Source organism: Odontomachus brunneus, unplaced genomic scaffold, assembly GCF_010583005.1.
Source record: "Odontomachus brunneus isolate Ranch 3 - 2012 unplaced genomic scaffold, Obru_v1 Obru_scaffold_102, whole genome shotgun sequence".
Classification (NCBI taxonomy): domain Eukaryota; kingdom Metazoa; phylum Arthropoda; class Insecta; order Hymenoptera; family Formicidae; genus Odontomachus; species Odontomachus brunneus.
In genome coordinates this window covers 622,885-648,216 of record NW_022639552.1, presented here as the reverse complement: position 1 = coordinate 648,216, position 25,332 = coordinate 622,885, and the positions used below count along the sequence as shown (strand labels likewise).

General features: G+C 38.8%; 1 protein-coding gene across 13 annotated transcripts in view; it reads right to left on the bottom strand.

Moving 5' to 3' along the window:
- Window positions 1-25,332, bottom strand: part of LOC116848938 (WD repeat-containing protein 47) — a 108,315-nt gene that overhangs the window by 29,256 nt on the left and 53,727 nt on the right. Inside the window, exon 1 of one of the 13 annotated variants that reach the window (XM_032825585.1) lies at window positions 19,837-24,616. The exons of 11 other annotated variants lie outside the window; for them this stretch is intronic. In XM_032825585.1, the coding sequence (XP_032681476.1) occupies window positions 19,837-20,796 (960 nt within the window). In that variant the 5' untranslated portion in view covers window positions 20,797-24,616. Of the gene's footprint in view, window positions 1-19,836; window positions 24,617-25,332 lie in introns of those variants that run through there. One more of the 13 variants, XM_032825584.1, reaches the window with a different exon arrangement.

Here is a 25,332-nt window from a genome sequence, read left to right as displayed (position 1 = left end):
ATATATATATATATATATATATATATATATATATATATATATATGATAATCTACAAATCTATCAAATCAGCATAATAAATTAAATTAAATTATAATTATCTTGCGAAGTGGCTCATACATATTTTCTTTTCATATTTGTTGTCTGGTATTATTCAATAATAATGTAAGAATGTGTATGGTAGCTTCAATGGCGAGAAAATTGTGTTAAACCTTCTCATTATTTTATTATAATATTCTGTTTATATAAGAAATACATCTTATATATTTTGCAATATTATATTCGCTTCTTCCCATATTTAAAAAATTGAGGTTACAAAAGAAGTGACGCAATATGCGGAAAAATATAATGAATAGTGAAAAAAACAGTAATATCTATAGCTCTCGAATAAGAAAACCCAATAAGTGCGTGTCGATTTGCAACTCGCAGTCGGTGTAGCAAGAGCGAATATTAAAACACCGAAGTAATCGCTTCATGGCAATTAATTACGCAGTGAAACCAACTGTGACAACGATATAATTTTACACATATAAAAATATCATAGTACTGCTAAGAAAAACGATTATTTATCAGTTTATTTTCTATATTTTGAATAACGGTTATTTTCGAGAATATTATTTTCATAACGACCTTAAAATATATATTTTCGCAAATTTGAAAGTATTTCATTATCCTGTACTCAAAAGAAGAGCAATATTATAAAACTTTATTGAAAAGAAATTGGTTCGACTCTGTGTAGTGAGTAAACCGACTTTCTATTTTGATTTAGTACTTTTGATTGAAACGCGAAATTTGCTAGAATACAAAATATATTTTGAATAAATTTGACGAGTTTATGATGAATTTGCGGATTAAATTTATGAAACACTTCAAACATATATTTGTATGCAGTATGCATTTTTCTTTATGCACGCGATGCGTGCACACGTGTAGTTTCGTGCAAAGTAAAAGAAAAAAGGAAACCGACAAAATATACCCTGCTGGGGGAGGAAAGAGGTAATATAACATTAAAATCACGCAAGAATCGCGCAATAAAAATGTTTCTTGCAAAAATATATTGTGAGTATTCGCACTGGCAGAGCGACACTTTTTTTAGAAACTTGCGCGACGTTGAACAAGAGATTTTCGTATGAAAATTCGTATGCGTTTCGTCGTCCCGTTCGATGGAAATCTCTCACGCGACGGACGAGATTCTTCTACCTCTTTTTCTCTCTGAGAGAGAACTCGGGCGTAATCTTATCGATCGAGAGAGTTCGATGATGTACTCAGCGGATGGAAAGAAAAAGGAAGAAAAAAGGGAGCGACCGCATTCGTTTTCCATCCTCTCTCGCTTTCACTGCGCGATCATCTTTTCCAGCGACAACCGCGGGCTCATCCGCTCGGATTAAACTCGCTCGCGATAGAAATCGCGTTATTATTCGCAGGAAGTGAGAACGAAGGTGGGCCCGACGAGCGACTTGTGGGTTTGCCCGATCGTTTTCAGATCGCGACGCGTACACGTCGAGAATTCAATGGCGAATCGTGTTGCAACGATCGAAAGTTGTTGCCGTTGTGTTCCTTTCTGACGGCGTGCGTAACGCGAATTTGGCATGCTGAGAGAAAAAGTATTCGGAAATTTATCTGAGAGATCATTCATAAAACTTTATCTCACAGAAATCAATTTTATTTTACAGAAATTAACTTTATTTCGCAGAAATAAACTTTCCAACACTTAAAACATCATATTCTCAATTCAATATTTTGTGCTTGCCATTAATAAAAATTATTTTTGAATAAAGACAGATTTCTCCTCGAAAAAAATCATATAAAATATATTCTTGCAAGTGATTTATCTTCATTTAATACTAATTTCATAATTTGAAGATGAAAAGAATACCTTCAAAAATAAAGATATTTTCCAAACAAGAATGTCCCTTTTTCCGTGCACTGATAACGTTTTCTATTAAAAGAATGTTGATGGACGATTAAAATCCGTTCAGTTGAAGATACCATGAATTTGGCTGCATTTTCAATACCGTGCGCAGTCGGCGCGGTCTGATATAGCGCATAAAAGTCCGCGGTTGCGACACTTTTCGACGCGATGCGTCTGGGAACAAGTGAAAATCGCGCGATACTCCACTAATTAAGCGCACGCCGCATTTGTAACTCAAGGCGTTGCGATGAATCACGCTGGCCGCGGCTCCACAGCGCCGTATACGTTCCGCTGCGTTCTCCCGCATCTCGCGCTCGGTGCCGTTAATGCAATGACCGCGAGCGTTTCTATCGGCATTATCGCGTGTCTTATAAAATTGGTTCGCTTGGCTGACTTTACGCACGTCGAGCGTACAACGCCCATCGCACAATCAGGTTTATTCCCAGGTGGTGTGACCGTTCGAGCAGTACGCACGGCATAAATTGCTACATTCAGCGAGCGCGCGTCTTTCTTGCATCTTCGCGTATTGCGTTTCGAACGAAAACTCGGCGTGCAGGCGAGCGCGAATTCAAGTTTATGTGGCGCGGCGAGAATCGCAGCTACGGCTTTGCGGGGCCTGAAATATCGAATCCTTTGCCGTTCTACGTCGATCGTATGACTCGATATGGCACACGGAGAAAACAACTCTGCGACTGGATTTTCGGTTATCTCCGTCATCATCTGGGAACCAGATGCAAAACTTGGGAAGAAAAAGATTCCAAGAGGAGGTTTCTACTCAGATAGTTCCACTCTCAGTTACCTCAACCGAGTCTTAATGCAACTGAGAATATTTTTGGCCACAGTAACGAAGATATTATTTCTCATCAACGAATTTCCCGGGCAAAATTATCGCAGAAAAAGCGTTACTTACATGTCGTACAGACTCGCAAACGACGGGCCGGTCGAAAAGAATAGTCGTTTTCTTCGTTGCTCGCGCGAGGCGTCGCTTTGTCGCGCGCGATCATGCCGATTGAATTTTCCATCGCTGCTTTCTCCGCTAATAATCCGTCGCGATGCGGCAATCCACCGACCATCATTTTTTCCTCTCTTTCTTCCTTTTTCCATTGCGAATCGTCGGAATCACCGATTGCACGCTCGCGTGTGCGGGCGCAAAATCTCCTTTCGCCTTTCGCGATAACGACGTGCTCTCGTAAATCGATCAGCCGATCGATCGATCGAGCGAACGACATAATGGTCAACCGATCATTAACGGCGCGTTTTCCCGGCCGCTTTAATTTCACTCGCTCAGCACGCGTTAAAAACGTGCTGTCAGGAAAGTCGTGATAATAACGGTGGCATGTTTCGCACCCGCGAGAGAACGAAAGTGGTTCGAGCCCCTCTCGTCGTATTTGAAAAGTCACTCAAACAGAAGCGATGCCGAGCCACGCACCTGCCACACCGAGCAAAATCTTGCTTCGATATCCTGATCAATCGATGGACATTCGGAGCGCCGATAAAACACAGATTTTCGACTAATGAGTGATAAAACGGTGACTAAGCTGAACGTGTAGCTGCAACTTTCTACTGTTAAGCGCATATTATCTCGACATTGACCGTTTTTCTACGTGATATAATAGACTAGCGCCGTTATATAATGCGCCACAATCGACGCACTTCAAGATAGACCATTGGCGCTTTCGATGCAGACAATCGACTCGATCAAAATCAGCGGAAATCGGGTCGCAGATTGTATATAATCCAATTGCTGTCGGCGCATCTCGTCCTCGCGGGGACATCCGCACGTTTTAGAGAATCATCGCGCGGCACAAACTGTGTCGCGATTTATCCCAGCTAAACCAGAAAAACCAGATAGACTTTCATGGAAAATATTTAAGTAGACTCTTACGGAAAAATCATGACGTGAGACAATCGAAAATTGTATAATTTTTTCATTGCGTTTATGAGGCAAATATATCGTGTTGAATTAATCGTTAAATTTTTACATCACGCAATAATGTAAGTTTTCTGTTTTCACACTGATGCAGCGACAAATATACTTAAACTTGCATTCAGTCTTTTATTCCAAAGAAAGAAAGAATTCAGATAAACTTTCATGATTATCAGGACGTGAAACAATCGATGATAGAAACCGCAATTTCTTTAATTATATTTATGAGGCAAATATATTGTATTTAAATTAATTATGACATTACATCATATAATAAAAAGAATTTTTATTACATTGACGGTAAGCAACAAATTTACTCAAAGCTAATTTAAATTTCCATATCGCATTTTATACCATATATTGTCTTGAGCAAATTTTGATTTTTTTACTATTTCTCTTTCAACATTCTATACTTCTTGACAAGTATGGGCTTCATATAGATCCACTCATGAGGGATGCGACCTTCACAAATCGATTAAGTCGCTGCCAAATTTACACAGATAGATACCCAGATAGATTTTGGGTCTTCTTTTTGCCATCCTATAGATTGATCTTCATGGTAGTCCGCCGTCGGAGGAGTTCGGTACATTCGAGTGAGTCGTTTGCGATAGTAAAGTCACACCGCGTTGCCGTTGCTGCTTTCTATGTGGATATGGATCGCGAGAAAACGAAATCTAGAACGAGCGTTTGTTTCAGAGACAATAACACCACGTGTTATCTTACGACGAAACTGAAGGTGAGACGTGAGTCGCGAAAACAGTTCATCTGATTAAGCGAGTGACACGTTAGGTCGACTGATGCAAAAACGTAGTGGCGAAAGGAAAACGAGATTCGCGTCGTTCGCGATAGATGCAACGATCGGCTGAGAAATATCGCGCCCTAAAAGAGCGTTCTACCCAACTCTTTTATGAACGGAGAGATCAGTTCTGCCGTATATTCGCGCGTTTAATCGCGCCGATTACACTTCCGAATTCTGCTAATTTTTATATCTAATTCATATAATTTATAATAATAGAACTTAATTTAATAATAATACTTAATTTATATAATTTAACAGTAAGACTGTTGTGAAAAGTAAGGAAGTCACAAACAAATGACCATTATAGTTTCAGCAAGTGGTTACTGAAGATTTTTACCATTTTTTTCTTTTTTCTATATTCCTTATATGTGGTCTATTTGGCGGAATGATAGGTAACATTGAATAATGGAACAGTAATATATATTTTCTCCTTTTCTTCGCAAACAAATGGCCATTACTTTCTCCCTCTGCAAATGGTTACCGAAGGTTTCTCTAATTTTCTTTTTACTTTTTTTGTATTCCTTTTACTATTGGCCACAATTGGATAATAATAGGATAGAATCCACATTCATTTTTCTACTTTTCTTCTCTTTTGAGAAAGGATAGGCACTTGAGCGAGTTATCTTTTGCTACAGTGACTATCTATCGAATTCCCATTTCAAGATTCTCTGCAGGACGAGACTTTTGCACTACGTATCTCCCAAACGTAAAGGAAATTTATTTCCCTCTTTCTCACGATTCTCATATTGGTTCCTTCTTCTTCTCTTTATATTCGTCGAGTCTGATTTATGGATTTGTGATTTCCGGATTCGTCGTGAGGATTCCACGACAGCGGAAAATTTAACGTTGAAAATAAGTCACGTGGCACCGTCCATAAGGCAACGATCAATTACATTGCGACTCACAGCTATCGCAAGTGCGGATGGAAATGACTCAATATTGCTACGCGTGCCGATCGGTTACTAAAGTTCCTCTATTTGTAGGGAAGAAATAAATGCGTGAGTGAGAGAGAAGCTGTAGCGTTCTTCGTCATTTCAGTTTTAGATGTTCTCTCTAGAAGCTAAGAATTTCTCTCGCATTTTCGCTCGCGTTACGCCTAAAATGGCGAAAAAGTGGGGATCAGTCATGAATTATCACACTTATGTCATGAATTATCTCAACCAAATTAGAATAACTGGACTAGGAATAACCACCTTTCCATTTCGAACGGCCATCGACGGCTGACACTTAGGATCAAGAAACAATTTGTCAATTGCAACTGACGCAGGTGGGATTTTTGGTGTGTTCGCACACGTGTGCCGTCTCTCGTTCGCCGCTCAAGAAGCCACGCGTGTAGTATAAATGAGTGTAAAAGAAAAGAAAAGAAAAAAAATACAACCAGTTTGACTGAAAAAACTGCTTGTTCTGCTTGTGTAACATGTTATACCGCCCGGATACCTCTTTTGGAATTCGTCGCGCGGAAACGAAAAATGTAGCATCGAGCACGACCGGATTGCCGATATCACGTCATGTAAAGCAGTACCGTTAAAAAAATATTAATAACAGGTTGACCAGTGCCTGTCTCGAAAACGGGCAGGGCAGGTCGATAAGCGGCGTAACGAAATGTAAACCGTGCATTACCGCGCGTACACGCGCCGCGCTGTAATTACCATACTTCCGGTCCTGGATACGCGGACCATGACTTAACCAACTCACCGTTGTTGATGGTGTGCCAAAAAAAGAAAGAAATACTATCGAAAGTGACACTATGGCGTGGAAGGCGGAAGAACGGGAGTTTCACACGACCTGGATGATTTATTAGTTCTTACGAGCGACATATTATCTACGAGGGTGACGCTGCGTATATTTTCGTTGCGTTGTTCTCTCTCATGATGTGTGAAAATTGTTACTACCTGTTATTAGCTACATGCGTACAAAATGGAATGTCTGTAATCCTAAACTCTTTGACCGAGCTGGACCAAATTTTGCACAGTCACTTTCTAGGATTCTGCGGAAAATATAGGCTACCATGAAACCCGGACACCCCAATCCCTCCTTCTGATTTCATACCCTTGACACTTTGTGATAATTCGGACAACACTGGATATTTTCAGCTGATCATTATTAAGTAAACGTGGAGAAAACAAATTTCTCCTTAGAAATGTAATACAGAAATAATTACACTTGTTTGACAGTTTACCGTAATGATAGGGGAAGTTAACAAATTAACCAAAAAAAGAACATATTAATATAAAATATATTATTATCCTCTTAGGTAGTAAAAGTTTCGTGATAAAATATTGAATTCCTTTTGATTTATTTAAACTATTATATACACTTTCTTCTAACTCATAGTAAATACAAATTAGACACATTTTTTACTCTGTTTTGCACAATTCTTCAAAGAAAATAGTAATAAAGAAAAAATAAATTTAGATATGCTTATTATTATAAAAAAAACTGTCTTGGAGAAATTGCACACTGAAAAAATAAATGTTTGGTATTTTTAACTATAATCACACATAGAGAAATAATTACTATAAATTATGGTCAAGAAAACCATTTTTTTTTCATTAAATTCTGTTATAATCTCAGTAATAATAATCTTATGCAAATTACTGCTATCATTTTTTTATTAGAAACCGAAACATATAGTTGCAATCAAAAATAGTTATAATTTCAGTTAGATCAACCATTTCTTTTCTCAGTGCGCAACTATTTTAAATCGCCACTGTGAAGAGGTTCTAGAAAGTAACTTAATTCCAAGTGTGTTATGGAGAAATATTGAAAAAATCAATAACATAAATTTCTAAATTTTTCCTCAATAAAATGTAAAAAGGCTGATATCGATCCACTTTAGTGGAGTTTCCCTCATTCTTATCAGATATTTCGCTCTACTTCCCTGAAAAGGTGATTAACTTAATGAATTTTAAGCTGTTGAAAAGTTATTGTATTCACTGTAGCGTGTCCGGTAAGAAATTCATTCAAATTCATTGAAATACAATACAAATTATACAAATTTTGCTGAATTTTTAAAATCCATCTCTGCACTGTATATTTTAAATAAAGACACTATAAATTACAGTTGATTATATTCAAAGGAATAAATAGCATCAATACAACCGGACAGTCAACCAGAAACCAGTGCGACTGCTATTTTCTATCGTGGGATAATAGAGGGCTTATAAATCGTGAGAATGAATTGATACTCCGCGAATAGAAAATACCGTAAAAACTGTAAGTGACATCGGCCACGTGTTACATGGTAATTACTAAATTAGGTAGCCGTAAACTATTCGCAATAAACGACGAATAATACGTGCTTCTTTACATCGTCTCAAAGAAATTCAGCTCGTGAAACGATGCATCATCGAATTTATTGATTTGTCAGACACGCGAGGAAAGATAATTGCCGATCCATGACCTAAATGCTGCGCACGTCGTAAAAATTACGAGTATCGCGAGACACGATTGGGAGAAAAGATCACGCCGGCCTTGCGGCAATCACAAGGAATTTACAAGAAAGCGGATGACTATTAGATGCGCCTGGTCGAGTTTGCATCCATCAGCGCGAAAGATCGCGACCCACATTCCTCGATGATAAATTCTGTTACAGTATTTGGCCATATTTCGTCCGCTGCGAGTTCTCGATGATTGTATATCCGCGAATTTCTCTCGCGCATAAATGACAAGAATAACGGTGGGCTCTTACGGCGCGCGTGAATTATCGCAGCTCTGAGGAATTAAATATCGGAAGGGGAAAAGAAACTGAGATTTATGAGAGTTGAAACGTTGATAATGCAGAGCTCTTTAGAGCTCTCTAGGGGAGATCTTCATCAGAAATCGACGAGGTAGAGATCCTGGTGAAATCATTTACCATCATCGTTTAGTACGTTCGCTAAGATAACACAGATTTCTGTTTTACCTGCTAAAGAGAGCGGTATTTACAAGTCACACCAGGTATATAAGACGTCAGAAAGCCGAACGGATTTACAATTTCGGAAATTAACACAGAAACAACTTTAATAAAGAAAAAAAGTTCTTTCTAAAGATTTTCTAAGAGAAAAAGAGAGAGCGAGCAGATTTTATCGAGTTATTTCTACGTTATTTATCTAAAACAACGGAAACTTACGCAATGCACATTTACGCAATACACATTTTTGAAAAATAACAATTTTAAAGTTATTAGTGATGGAAATCGCGATTTTTATTGTTTAGTCGATATTTTTTATTCCTACCAGTATAATCAATTTTGTAATTGATAATATTATCTATATTACAAGTAATACTAATCATACAGTGTTGTTAACATTTTTCAATTTTTTTCTGAAATACAACCATTTAACATCTCAAAAAACAGAAAGAAGGATGAAGTTACACTGTTTTCAAAGTAAATGTGTCCAGTAAGATACAAACTTTTAGCAACAATTTAATGCATATACATACTTATTTATATTCATGTTGCATATTATTCATATTTATATTGCACGAAAATCTCTCTTTCCTTTCTTTCTCTCTCTATCTCTCTACGAACTATAACATTACGTTAACATTCACGCAGCCACGCATTGCCGCGCTGTTATTACTGCTTCAACAGCAATATTCAAGTATAACCGGAACATCATTATTCAAATGATGATTACTGTGTACGTGCTTTGATGCCGCCCACCGGTCGGGGAAACTGAATAATCGTTTCGGCGGCAACAAGCGGATGATCGACTACGACGTCGTTAGCAATGTAAATCATCTCGTTTGCTCGCACACAAGAGCGCGTTACCAGAGCAAAACGCTTTTCAATTCGCGCAATTAATATGTCCGTGTAAATAAAAATAATGTTTATCTTACGTGCATTATCATACGTATCAATGCAATCGCATATTTTGGTGTTTATTTGCGAGCGCCATTGCAATCTCGATTATCGCTCTTTATTGAGAAATAAATTCGAAGAAAATGCACTAAAAGAAAAAAATATCTAAAAATTAGTAAATGTTTCTTTGATGTAGAGATACTAATTCGTACATTTACTTAAATCTGCATTTTTTTTATTTAAATAAACTAAATAATTGTTCTTATGAAAAACTGAGGTTATGATAGACCATTGAAGGATAAATTGGGAAACTAGTTATTTCTAATATTTCCTAACAAATTACAGAATTAAGCAAGCAAGATTTTTAAACATGTCAAAAATGATTTTGAAATTCCAGCTTGCTTGATTCTGAAATCTGTTAAAGAACAGTAGAAATTATCGATTTTGCCAACTTATTCTAGTAGCCAAATAGTTCCGGTCTCTCCTATCTGAAAGTCTTAAGAAAAGGTATTTTTTTATTTGAAAAATATTTTACATCAGCACAAGTAAATATAGTATTAATACGCATCAAATAAGTGTTTAATAATTTCTAGATACTTTATCTTTCAGTGTGGAACGCTGGATCGCGTTCTCTCGGCCGAATTCGCCCGAGGACAGAGCCGAAACGTCGCGCTGACCGATAAGCGGAACCGTCATACCTACTCGTGAAGGTGAACAGATTCGGAAAGAGGCGAAAAGAAGGCAGAAAAAAGAAACGAAAATATCCATGGGCGTTGTCGGGCACGTTGGCGAGCAAAAGTGCAACGACGACCCACGCGGATCACCATACATGGAAATCCACTGACCGACGGGTTATTGACGATGACGAAAGAAGATAATCTGCATCTAATTTTGCAGAAGAAACGCGGATCGTTATGAAAACATGTTTGCTCTGCCGAGTAGTGGAGCACCGCGTAGTCGCTATTAATGTTAACCAATCGACGCGCAATGTGAGAGTCGAAGCAAAACTTGACCAAAGGTCAAATTTTATATCGCTGGATGACCTTCACGTAATATATTGATGTAGCTTTATCTAATATACCGATCTTCACTCCATATATTGATTGCTCCATATATTGAGCAACCGACGTTAACATCAATTTGCGATGTCCCTTACAATATTTTAGTTGAAGTTTCAGTTGAGAATGTGACAGTATTTTGCAATATTTTCTTGCCTTTCGTGGTAAAACTATTATTTTAAAATTGTTATTATAACAACGTAAATTCACCATTAAGAAATAATTCGAATTTTTTTTACTCATGTCGAATTTTGTTTAATTCCCCGACAGAATTTTATTACTTCCAGGCATATCGGGCAAAAATCTTTCAAGGACGTATTTAAAGTCTCTTTTTTCGTGTAACTTATTTATAATTTAAAACAGTTGCAAAAATTTGTAGATTTTCGAAGAAAATCGACAATACGGAGCTCGATCGATCTTTTTTAAAATATTATATAACGAAATATTCACGCGGCGAAAATGTAGAAAATGTTACAAAAAGGTTTTTGGTTTCTTTTGATTCATCAAGTTTCCGCAAAATTCCGAGTAAAGAAGTTACGAATTTGCCTAATGATGCTATAGAATTTTTATCAGAACCTGATACATAACTAACAAGTTTATTTTAATCAAGATTCTATTTAAATTCTACTTCAAAACACAACTTATAGAATATTGGTTAAGAATATCTTAAAGTCTTACGCTCCGGTAGGAAAGTCCATTGGCATAACTGGAAGACTCTAACGTTTCCCGAAGTTCGGAAGCGAATGTAACGTTGCCGCAATTACCGGCACAGAAACATGTAATAAGAGAACACGCGCGATTTTCGCGGCAGATAGACAGGTGTGTTCGTTCCGGGTAATCAGACGCGTTTTATCGTCGCGATCACGGCGTCGTTCCGATCGTTTCAGTCGGCGAAAAAAGATCTTCATCACGACCGCATCACAACCGTGACAGGCCGTAATTCGCATCACGGCCGCGGGAAGGGTCAAGTGCCAAGGGTAGAAACGGAGGAGGAAAAAGAAGACGCTCGGTTTCACTCAAATGCAAAATGCCAAGATGGTGGTTACACGGACAACTTTCACCAAATTAGTAAACATTCGGCGTCGCGCGGCTCTACCTGCGTTGTGTTTCGAAAAGTCTCATCAAGACACAGACGTGACGCGAGCTCGGAATTTCGCACTTTCTCATGACATTCGTGCGGGAGATTATTTATCGGCTCTTTGGGAGTTATCGATTGTAATATTATCTCTCGAGTTATGAATTATGATCGTCTACACGTTAAAAACAAAAGCACTTATGAAACTAAGGTTTTCTTTTTTAAGATTTTAAGAAAATTTTTATTTTATAATATATATAATTGATATTTAATTATATAATCAATTTCATAATTTATATTTATATATTTTCTTACTTGAAGAATATTTTATATTAGTGTAAGCAAATATGTGTTATTAGTACCTAGAAAAGAAGAACATTCTTGTTTGAAAAATATCTTGATTTTTTATTTTTTACATGTTAATCTTTAAAGTAATTAATCTTCAAAGGACACTCTTGTCTCTGGAAAATATCTTAATTTATTAATACGTTAATCTTCAAATGAGATTACATAGCGTTAATCGAAAGTAAGCAAAAGTATATTATATTTTATATGATTTAACGAAGGAAAACTTATGTTCTTATTATTCAAAAGTAATTTTCATGGAAAGCACAAAATATTGGATTGAGAATATGTTTTTAAATATGTGTTATGTGTCCCGCTTGAAACTAATATACTCAAATTAATAATCATGTTTTACGTATAAATAGCGATATGTAATTTTGTTGGAAGAATTTTATCATCTTGAATTTAAATAATTATTTTTTGAACTATAAATATAAAATGTATCGATGCAAGCATACTTTATCTACGTTTAACGCTTAATCTTATTTGAAGATTAACATATCAATAATCAAAATATTTTCCAAATAAGAGTGTTCTTTTTTTCTGTGTATTCGTCGAATAAATATTCGTTATTTTTTAAATGTTTTTTCTCTCAGTGTACGTTTTTACGTATTGAAGTGTACTTTTATAGTTATGTTTTTATACAACATTTAGTTGCGGTGAAACGCGTTGGGATACTAATCGGTGGGACTCGATAATGTACAGAAGAGGCGTTGAAAACTTTCAACGACGAATTCCATTAACGCGATGAAGTTTTATGAAGTATAATAAATGGGTGATAATTCGGCGAACGTAATTTGCATACTAACGGACTGCGATAAATTGCTGTATTGTTCGTCGGGACCGCGCAGCAGGCGGCTACTCTCCAACCACGCAGGAACCTTTTTCGTCTACTTTATTAGCGGCGTCAATTATCTCGCGAGCTTAAATGAGCGTTTGGTAGACTCTAAAACCGCCGTCAACAGTGGGAGGAACATTGCAATAAGATAAATGCCAAAAGCTGGCAGTCGTTAAGAAAATAACATGCAAAATAGATGCATATAAAACTCGCCACTGTTTCTATCATTGCTCCGATGCACTATGACATATGCAGCGAGTACAGTATTAAAATTAGTTTCAAGACAAGTATTCCAGTTGCATGATTTATCAACGAGACTTTTGCTAAAGCCACAATTTCTCACAACACTGTAAAATATGGACAATTCTTTTTTAACGTTGTTCTGGCTCAAGTAGCCGCAGTTATGCACGAATAATCCAATCCACACGAAGAACGTTTCGGAAAAAATGAAAATGAAAATTTGATACATGATTTAAGAAGAAAATCATGTATCAAATTTTCATACATGATTTCAAAATAAATAGCACTGAAGTTCTTCGCAGTCGTTCAAAAAAGTTAAGCATGCTCAATGTTCGTCTCTTCAAGGATATTCATTGACAAACTTAACCATTAAAAGACGGAGAAAAAGATACAATTAGTAAAAATGGTGAAACTACTAGAAAACAAAAACTAATTAATTTTAGGTAGTCATAAGGCTTGGACATTTTGTGTTTTATATAAAAAAAATTTATGGATTACCCATTGATGACAGGAAAACTCAAAAATCACAATTCTATGGATTGGATCATTCTTGACCACAACTGTGGTCAAATATTAAATAAATACTCAATACAGATTAGAATATTAAATATTCATTGCTTTTAACGATTTTATGTACATGACGACACTATTACTTTTAGCACAGAAAAATCATTACGTGGTCTCTTTCAACTGGCGACTTTGAAGTTCATCTCTAAGAAGAGTAAATATCTCGTTTCAAAGAAGTTTCTCACCCGGAATTCCAGAAAATCGTTCGAAGCATCTGCGAGAATCGCATAGTCGTCGGCTCGACTTTTCCACAGCAAATGGGGGATCAGTTTTTTCTTCAAAAATGATAGTCTCCACATAATCTGGACGACAGTGAAGTCCTTCGAAGATATCTCTCGTGCGATTTTTTTAAATTCGCACTCGCGACGAATAAATACGCGTGTCTAGTCGACCGACTCACTGACTGACTGTGTAACTGTGAATAATCCTACCTATATGAATCGAGTGAGGCACAACCCGAATCTTCAATACCGAAGACTCTGAGAACATGGTCCCCCAAAGCGGGAAGACGACTTTCAATTTCTGTAGACATCTGAATGAATCGCCTCGAAAATTGCTGAAATCCTGTAGTCCTCAATTTAAGCAACCGTTAGTCTAGTCAAGGATTGTCAATCCTGGCATCAAGCGCGACTGCCCAATAAAATAAGACCAGCTCAAATTTACAAAATGACGAAGCATTAATTTTAATTCTTTAGTTTTGCAGTTTCTGACAAGTAACTTTAATTTAATCATTCCTTTGTAGGCAGGCTGAATTGTGTAATAAGCAAGAATTTTGCAACGAGATGTTTAACTTTTTCGATTGCGTGATTCCTTTTAGAGAGAGAGTGAATTTTTTCATAAATATATTTACAAAAATTCCTTTTCTCTTTACTATTTTCTTTAGAAATTTTGAAAAAATGTGATACAAGATATATCCGATTTGTATTTGCTACTAGTTAATTAAATACGATAAGTAAATCAAAAGGAATTTAATATTTTATTATGAAATGTTTCCGAGCGTATCACATAAGAGGTTAAAGAAAGTTCATGGACATAACGAGTACTTTTGTGTTTCCTTATATTTTATATTTATATCTAAAGTTTAAAATTAATAATTAATATTAATTATTATAAAAATTACTTGAGAATTACTATCAATTATTATTACGACTTGTAGAATTCAAGACAAATACTGAACAACCGACTGACCTATACTTTGTGCCTAAAAAAAGAAGGAAAAAACAGCCACTTTAAGTGTCCTGTACTTGAACTCCTCTCCGCGGATAATTCTATGTATTCTCGCGTGTTCTTGTGGGTCTTTTTTCTCTTTATCAATGTTGTACGATACTGAGTCAGCCAGGTTGAAAAATCAAGTTTTACGGCGAAATCCAGCTTTTGCGTTTAACCAGACCGTTACGCTGATTATTACGGTCCACCTAGATGCTCGCTTCCAGCCAATGATCGTCACGCGAAAGGAAAATTGTTGCGATATCGAGGATGACACGCAGTGACACGCGAAGCGCATTACCCCGCCGCAGGTCAATTTTGGCCGGCCTGTGCGCCAATAAACGTCAATTTTTCATAACGGTACCGCTGGCGATCGGTCAATCATCTCGGATGTCGTACCGTGAGACGAAACGGTTCCGGCGCCGTGTGACACGCGGAAAATCGCGCGTGCTCACCGACCGTAAAGTCGCGTGTAGGTAGGTAGGTAGGTAGGTAGGTAGGTAGGTAGGTAGGTAGGTAAAGAGCATCGTGCGCTCGCGGAACACGTGCGATGCAGATTGAACGGAGGGGTAACAGCACCCCGCGTGGAATAACAACTCTGTGGTATATGGAGGAACGATAAAAACACACGTTGAACGATCTAAACTCACTATATTCCTCTCTTTCTCTTGCTCTCGGGATTTTTTTCACAAATTTGATACACTGAGACACACATTTAAGAAGAAATGTTTGGTAACTGTATACTATTACATACAGAAATAAATAATAATAAAATATTATATAATATGCAGTATCATATATAAATATATGTATATAACATAAAATATAATATGTATGAATATATAAAAAATTATATGTATATAATCGCGATTAGAGTGAATTAAAAATGTATAATGGAATTTGTATCTTTACAATAATACAATAGTGATTGAATCTAGTTCAATGTTCTTTAGAATTAAAAAACATATTTAACGTATTTCACAAGAAAATATTAGAAGAATAAATACACAAGAAAATATTAGAAGAATAAATACACGGAGAGAATTTTATAGTAAAAATTAGAATTTCATAGTAAAATTAACAATCCTTTTATTTTATATGCTATTTATATTTTAGCGACTGTGAAATGTGCTATTAAAAAATTTACTATGTTTCGAGGGAGATTCACTTGTTCCTTAACAAGATAGATCTCACTGAGAGTATATTCTTGCATTGCTGGAAATATAGTAAAATTGAAAAGAATTTATATAAAAATAAAGCACAATATTCTCTCCGTGTACAATGAAAAAACATTTATTTTCTCGATTGTATCGTTTAGAAATGTTCATTGAGTTGTCGTTCTCTAACAATCCGCCGATAAAAAAAAATCCGACATCACGATTCTCTCGAGTGATGATGAAGAGTCACAAAAAGTCGACTGCAGCGTCCGTCATGTAAATCGGATGAGCTTAATGACGCAATAAGTCACTTTGAAACCCTCGCTTTCGACCATATCGAGCGCGCCGATCGACGTGGATCATACGCGCGCGCGTGATTCCCGTTTACACAGAAAAACCGATCGACGGGAGGTGGGACGGCGGAAAGAAGTCCGGTAAAAATGTGAATTATGAACCTGGTCGGAGCGAGCGTGGGCTATCGCTCAGGGCCGAGCGCCGTTGCGTAGGTGCGTCAGGTTACACCTGCGGGGAACTTGTTTCAGGAAATGCGCGGAAATACGTCGCCTACCGGACGAACGAGAGCCGTGCGCACATTGTACCGTAACGATACAGAAGCCAGCGCTGGTTGAGCAGAGGCGAAACGCCGGCACAACGAGGCCTGACAAACGCGGATTATTTTCTCGCTCGGCACGATTTTCCGAACGCACCGTCGTTATTACTGAGCTACATCGACAGACGATACTTTACGCGAACATATTTTCCGCCTGTTTCGCTAGGAAGATGTATTAAGAAATAATAACAATCGACGTGTTTGCAGCGCAATCTTCTTCACTGAGAAAAATTAACAAACGGATATTTCCAATCAAAATACCGATAAATTTTTATATCCGATTAAATTTAATCAAATACTTTCAATTAAATTCGATCGCATATATTGTGTGATTCAAGTAAAAAATCTAACTCTAAATTCATATTTAAGTATCACACGTGGGACAAATTAAAGAGAAAGGTGCCCTAAGACTCATCTAATTAACTAATAATTAATAAATAAATGCTCTACAAGGATGTGTTAAGAAACACATGGTCCCTCCCAGCCAGACAACAATTAAACACAAATATTACTTAATGTCCATAAATGGACAGATTGTATTAACATGATTGTGTTAAAAAAAAAAACTTTTATAACCACAAAAAAAATTTACTCGGATCTGACGCGCAACTTCCAATCTTCGTTCTTAGTTTTAAAAGAAACTTTAAAGAAAGGAAGAGACTTTAAAAGTATTTCTTTCTCCGTCGATGACGAAGTGAAAGCAATGCTTATTGTGCGCCGAACAAAGGCTGCGTGGATTTTCCACATATAGCCACGTATAAACATGAACACTTGCTTCGCGTTGGGAAAAATGCATCGAACTATCTTTCGTGTGATGGTGTTGAAAAACAATCACACCACGGTATTAATTAACACGTTCGCGCTATCAGCGTCACATGTGTGTGAAGACAAAAATTCTTTTCTGGATATGTCCATATTATCAAATCTGTTTACACAATTATGTAAAAAAAAAAGAAAAGAAAATATAAAGTATGGTCTATTTGGGGAAAGAATCATCCGAATAAATCGCGAGATCGAACGTGTTAATATAAAATATCATTAATAAAATATTAGTAATAAAATATTAGTATTTAAATAACGCTAATAAAAAATAGTGGTCAAATACTAGTAAACTAATATGAGTGATAAAACATTAGTGATCGATAAATTGTTTGATCAAATTTTTTTCAGCAACTCTTTTTCCCTTTTAATATACGACCGTGTGATTATACTATTCACTGTTGCACGCGTAATAGGCGAAAAGGACTCGAAATGAAATTACGTGAGTCTCGACTCTATAAACAGATATTGACTTTTCTCCTTATTGTGCCTTCAGCAACACGCAGAGTGGGATAAATATTTGCGCAACGTGCCAATTTCAGCTCCGCTCTCAACGATGATCGTCCAGCGGTTATCGCATCGACGATGAGAATCATCGAATGACAATGATATGTAATTAACAGTCCTCAATCAAGCCGAATATATCGGGAGACGCAGAGTCAGGTGGAGTACGTATCTCTCTCTCTCTCTCTCTCTCTCTCTCTCTCTCTCTCTATCTATTAGTGAAATGCTATCGTAACGTTTCGATGTGATGACTAACACCGCGCGACACTCTCATACCATGCAAGGCACGTCGGTGACGTAAGCGCGTACCAGAAATGTTCTCGGCCCCTCTTACCCTCACTCCCCCCTCCTACCCTCGGCACACCCCGCGAAGTATTAATTTCTTATCGACACGATCTCGATAGGACTCGAAATTGTCAAGCAATGCGCAGATAAACATCAGACGGAGTCAGAATGTTGTTCTTTGAGACAAGTGAGGTTATTTATATAAAACGCAACTTGGTCTTAATCGAACGTAAACATGTCGCGAAGAGATCGGAATTGGCACAAAGTCAACGAATTCGGCGTTCGACGTCGTAAATATATTTAAAAGTGATAATATTTCATTGGTGAAATTTCATTCGCGCGGCCCACGCAACAATCAGGTCATTTGTATTTAAAATTGGCAGAAATTGATTTCACGTATTTATGTAATGCGCGTATGTGTTCTACAAAAATTAATTTATAATATGTATTTCGAATTCAATCGAGTCGAAAAACAAAAATAAAATATATCTACGTTCAATTTGACAGTATATATAGTATAATATGGTACGCACTAACCAGTGTTGGACATTTAATCAAGAAAAATTTCAGTTGATTAAAATAATTGGTCAAGCAACAACCAAAATTAATTAGTCGTCATATATGTAATAATTTAATCGATTGATGAAATTGATTATTAATCAGAATGTACTCACAATCATCAAAATTTGATTAATAATTAATGAAATTAATTAATTTAATTTAATTTAATCAAATTAATTTAATCAATCGATCAAATTATTCGTAATTACATACATGGCGATTGATTAATTTTGATTATTGATTTCCCAATTATTTTAATCAACTAAAATTTTAATCGATTAATGTGCCCAACAAATTACGTTTTACGTTTCAATTGAATCGTAATATCTGAGAGATACCTTGACTTAAAATACCCGACTACTCACGGATATGTATTCTGTCAATTACGTTCATATAACTTATGCTTTCTTAGCGATTGCGATTTGATACTTTTTGCAAGGTTTCCGGCTCCGCGAGCACGTGTCTCCGCGCTGTACCAACGTCGCACATTGAAGTCGCGATTCGATCTGCAGACACCGGTTTCAACTACGCCGTACCCTACGTCACGAAGGATTAGTCTGCAAAATTCGACAGGTTCGTCGCGGCTCGTCCGTTCCGCTCGGCTGCTTTCCGCGCGAAGGCAGCGGGTTACCGCGTAACTGTGCCGTGGATACGTACGTTTCACATCCGACCGCATACCTAATATTTAGCGTGCGCATTAACAGACCCGGAGACTTCTCACGCGGAGTCGCTCTTGTATGTGGGATCGCCTAACAAGGACCGATCAATTTTTACTCGCTCTCGTGCAACAATCCGGCCGACTGGGTTTCTCCGGCGAACTGACACATTTTCCCTTGTCACTCGTGGGAAACCAACACAATGCGCGCCTGCGAGCACACGTCCTTCTCAACGCGACATCGTGCATCAAGCACTCCGACTCTTGATGAAAAATCGCATAAGAGCAACCGTCGTTAACCTCGTCGCGCGAGTAATGATTTGCCAACGAGAGGTATTCGCCACTCGATTCTCGTAATCTACACCAACTTGGTGTCGGTGTAAGCGCGTCATTAAAGAAGCATGAGCGCATTGGCTTAGTCAGCCACTTATCGTCGGGTGGCATCATCGGGCCTTTCACGCGAACTCTCCAGGCAGGTAAACAAGACTCATTACCTGATCGGTCCCGCCGCTTCCTTCCTCCCAAATCGGATCGTCCCATCCGCCCGAGGAGCCGGAGGAGCCCCTACGACCTGGATCCCACGAGTTTCTCTTCGGATTATCCAGGGAATCCGTGGAGAGCCTGCGCCGATCGTAGGAGCCCCTTCTTCCGCCGGTGTGCGGAGTCGCAGGCTTGCCGTCCTTCTTCGATGTCGCGCTAGCCGACGTCGGCTCGCCGCTCAAGGTCACGTTCAGGTTGCTCCGGAGATTACCGCTGGAGCCGGCGAGGCAGCTCTTCAGGTTCCCGTTGGAGTAGCTGCGCGCCTTGAGGTCGCCATTCGACGTGCTCAGGCTGCTTTTCAAGCCCACCCGGCCGGCGACGTCCGCGGAGCTGGTGAACAAGCTGGCCAAATTCGGAGCGGCGTCACGCCGCGCCACCGGCCGTTGGAGACTCGTCATCGACTTCGCTACGTAGTCCCGCCTCAGCGGAGAGTTGTAGTTCGACATCGTGTCCTTCCTCAGGCAACCCATAGAACGACCTATGGGGTCTCTTCGAAGGGGCGAGCTGCCGATGGTGTTCGAGAACGCATCTTTCCTCGTGTGATTGATAGCGCTCATGGATGATCCCAAGGGACTCTTCCTCAGAGTGCTGGGGAAGGTCGAAGGGTGCAGCTCTTTCCTCGAAGACGACGGGCCTAGGGATCCTCTTCTGGTGGGCGACGTGGCGGCGTAACTGTTGTGAGCGTCGTGACGTCCCACGGTATCTTTTTTGATCTGATGAGCGTTACTCAGGGAGCCTCTGCGGCTCCAGCAGTTCTCCTTCGCGTGTTTGCCGTGGATCTCGCAGCATTTGTCGATCTTGATCTCGTGCTTGAACAACTCGGGATTGTGCTGCAGCTGCTCCAGCTTGACGTCCCTGAAGAGGGCCTCGAGGCGGCGTATGGCCGCCTGCTGGTGCGCCGACGTCGACATCATGCTCTTGTGATACACAGCAAAGAATCTGTGCTCGCAATGAGAGATCGGTCAGAGACTCGCGCTCGTATCTCACGGACCTTCTCTCGCTGGAGCGTCTACTGTTCGACCTTGCGAGTACACGGCTTCCGCGCTTCGCTCGTGCCTCGCATAATTGTCCGGACACTTACGTAGGAATTCGTTCGGATTGTCTCGCCCGGTGACTTTCACGGCTACCGGGATGCTAATTAGCTCTCGCACGAACCTCTCGACCCTGATAATGCCAAAGCGAGAAATACTTTGTTTTGATCCCAATGTTCATCAACCGTGCATTCTGTTGTAATGTAATACCTGCGTTACTGTAACGACACCTCACGGTATCGCTTTGAAATGCCGTCCAGAGGTACGAAAAAAGTTCCTGCGTCTTCTCGCTCTTTTGTAGTTTATCTTCAGATAAACTACAAACCTCACATCCAGCTCGAGCCACGGAATTTTTTCGCTTATATCTCAGCAATCGCTCGTGTTCATATTATCTTCAGCAGACAATATTATTGTATAAGATATACCTTGTTCAGTAGACGTAGGGCTTACAGCGGTGACAATTTCTGTCCGATTGGACGATGAGTCCAACACCGGCCCAAAAATGTCCAGTCTTATGACATCTTACGGGTATTGACACAGGATCAATTCACAGCTGACCAATTCTCGCTCGATTCGGCTCACTCGGCTCAGGTGTATTGCGACTGAAGACGACGTCGTGAGACGAACCGACAGATTTTGGTCTTTCTTCGCGGTTCGTTAAGCAACCGGCATGCTGCACGACAGCGTGCTGTGGCGATGGTAGTGGTGGTGGGAGCGCGCGCGCGATCGTGACTATATGAAAACGCGTGTGCGTCGTAATACACGTCCGATGAGGTACTGGGATACCGCGGAACGTGAGAGACGTGCTACCTCGAAGGAGTTCTCTCCGTGGCTGATCCCCACCAGGCGCCGGTGCCATTCGTAAAGGCGAAGTATCCATATTAGGTCAAACCTTATGGGTTTGTCGCGCAAAACTGCCACAGCGAACATCGATATGACCCTGGCGGAATCAGGTCGCGTGCAGAAGCCGCGCGTTATGGGACCCGGTTTGCCACCGTGACACAGATGATGATGCTCGTTGATGCAGTGTGATGCACAGCAGGCCAACCCGCGGCGCCATCGCCGAGTAATGCGCGATGCGCCGTCGAGCAAATACTGTTTTGTTCTTCTTCGTGAGAAACAGCCTGTGCATAGGGTGTCTAACAAATCATGACACACTCGTTGCATACGAGTAGAAATTTATGAAACTGAACACGAAATTCGTAAACCATCACGTAAAATGTTGAGTTATTGATTAAAGAAAATTGGTATATAATCACAGTCCTCTATCATTTTGATTACGTAAATTTTTAATGATCGGACGCAAGTTGACCTATGAGAGGCCCTTGGAGGTCGAGTGGAGAGCAAACAATTGTAGAACTTCTTCTTAGACATTTAAGCGACCTTTGGAGCAAGGTCAAGCGCATAAAAAGTAAGAAGTAAATGTATAAACACGTATATAAAGTAAGTATAAACAGATAATAAAAGAAGAATTGAGCAATTATATGGAAGTGGAGATCGATATGTCTCGCGTGCAATCTAGTTGAGATGAAAAGAGGCGTAAAATATAGCACGTCACGGCACGGAACCATGTATAATTCGCGATTCTATAAAACGGGAATGAGAAACGCTGAATAAGCAGCTTTTTGACGAGACGTACGGTTTTGGTCTCTGCGACAACTTCCCACATCTCTGTGTGAGGAAAAAACATTTGTATTGCAGATCGTTATAAACTAGAATGGAAAGTGACTCATTCGCAGTCCGGGAAAATGATAGTTCGCGCAACACGCACCTTCTAAGATTATTCTCTCGTATAAAACACTCTAGTATTACGACACTGTCACATCGTTTGAATATTAAACCGGAAACTGACGGAAACAAGTCAAAGTTAAACATATAATATATAACTCGACTTTAACTAGACAAGCAAAGATCAAAAAGAAAATTTAAAAAATTAAAATAATATTTTAAGGGCAAAATAAAATTTTTTAAATATTATTACGCTTACCACCTCTGATAATTTATATTATTGTTTCTATGCGTGTGATATCTATATGCATAATAGTATATTATTCTTTTATTGCGAGTGAAGAGAGAATATCAACCGCGAAATATTAAAACACTCGTCCAAAAAATATTTCTATTTACCATAATAATTGACTAACGCCATCTACTCTTAATTACGGAGAACAGAACACGCGTTGGTGCGGATATAGTATCTGGTGAACGGATACATGTTCCTCTATACGCTCAACAAGATGGAGCTGTAACTGCGTTCTCTCCACAGACGCAATACGGATTGCGAGTGCATCCGTATAGACGCGCAAGATTTCTGCGAATTTAGATCGCGATGCTATAAATTCAGTAGTTCACGATCAAACGAGGTTTCAATCGTTACTCAATGCAAGTTAGAAACAGAAAGTGTGCAGCTCATTTTTAAAGAAATGTAAATAAATGCGAGGTTTTAAAATCAGTACAAGCCGAGAGACACGAATAATCTCGCGCAAAATTCTTTTGAATTCTCCTAAACCGCAGGGAATATTTCAATTTTTACTTGGGTCCTCTTAAGCTGAGATACAGGTGGTTACCGCGTATTATATTTTAGATGAAATATTCAGGAAAACTTTATGCATAGAACATTTTTGCCAACCGGAAAACTATATATGACCTTCAAAATTTATATTTATTATGCAAGTTGATCCACTATTGCGTTAATTATTAATTACATTATGCAATTAATATAAATACACACTGAGGGAAACAGTTCTGTTAATTTAACAAAGTACCAGTACCAGCAACAAATGGTGTGTTGATACAGGACGGTAAATGTTTCCATAAATTGAAATATGAGATGATTGGAAAGTGGATATTTTACACACACTCTGAAAAAGAAATATTTGAAAATTTATTTGCGTAATATAAAGTTTATTCACAGAAATAAATGTTATTTCACAGAAATAAACTTTACATCCCACAAATGAATTTTCAACTATTATTTCTCAGTGCAAGATACTTCATATTTTCTTCTGATAATTTTGCATTATTCTAGAGCATCTCATGAATAATTCACTGTACAATTATCATCGCTTATTTATTTTTATTTATTTTTGTGACTAAAAAATTATTTGTTATAGAAATTATATGAATTCATATAGAAATGCAAGCAAATTATTGAGAAAATCGAAATTACTTCCTTTCAGACTCCTTTCAAATTGCTCTGTATACATAAAGATATGTGGCGCACGAGATTGTGAATATTAAATATAACTTTTTTCACGCACGGAGGCCTTTATTTAAAGGCGCGACTCGATTCCCTGAAGGTACGTCACGTTTCACGCGAAGAAGACTGATGCGCGTTTACTTCTTGGAGCGCGGGATCGTCACGAAGTATCATAAAATTTAAATCGCGCGAAATGCAACTACCGCGCACACGGCTACGAGTCACGTATTGTCGGAGGGATATATTCGCGCGCGAGTATATCTGTGGGTTATCGAGTTAGCTGGCCTCTCCGCGTGACACCTACACGAAGACGCGGTGATCAATGCCGGCTCACCTTGGCGACGGGAGGTAAATAGCGGATTTTGCAGCTTGCTAAGGGGTATACATGTGCCCATTTGAAAAAGCGACACGCGCGCAAACACGAGGGTCGCGTTACATCTGTGGGTTCACATGTCAACTGTTGCGTCTGTCAGAGCGCTCACGAATTCGCAATTTCGCGAGAGAGTAGAGCGGGGAGCGTTCAAAACTCTCGATTAATCCGACTCAACATCGCGATAACCCTACACGAAAAAATACAATAATGTACAACAGCAGCCATGAGGCCGCTTCTCAACGCGTTACGCGTCGAAAAATCTCGGGGAAGTGCCCACGCAGCGGCACCATTTTTGTCGGTAACGTGATGCATCTTCTAATTGTGAAGCGGCGGCGGCGACGATGATGAACATCGGTGCGCTCATGCGTGTAATGGGTTTGCATTTGTCAGCTGCGTCATAAGTACGGGATTATCTAACGTCGCGCGAGAATGGGCATTAGAATTTCGAGTGTAGGAGTCCGGAGGTCGCACCAGGTTGTCGCGCGGTGGCCGTTGCGGTTTATCCGCGAACGTTCGTCGTAGTAGCGCAGAATCCTGTTTTCTAGTCAACTTAGAAACGTTCACGGTTTGACAATTACTTAGAAATTCAGGAATCATTCAATTTAGGAACTTTCTCATATGAGAACGAAATATTAAATATCTTAGATTTGCCAGATTGGTGCAAAAAATTTGCTATTTTTCTTAATAAACTCTGACTGACAGAGAAAGTTGCCAATTACGAAGGAAATAGAAAGGCCTTGTTAGATGTAAAAATGCGAAGTCGATGTTGTTCAGTTTAATTATTATTAATCATAAAAATAATTTATCTTTAAAAGCCGGGTTTTTCAACGACTTCAGTAATTTGTGA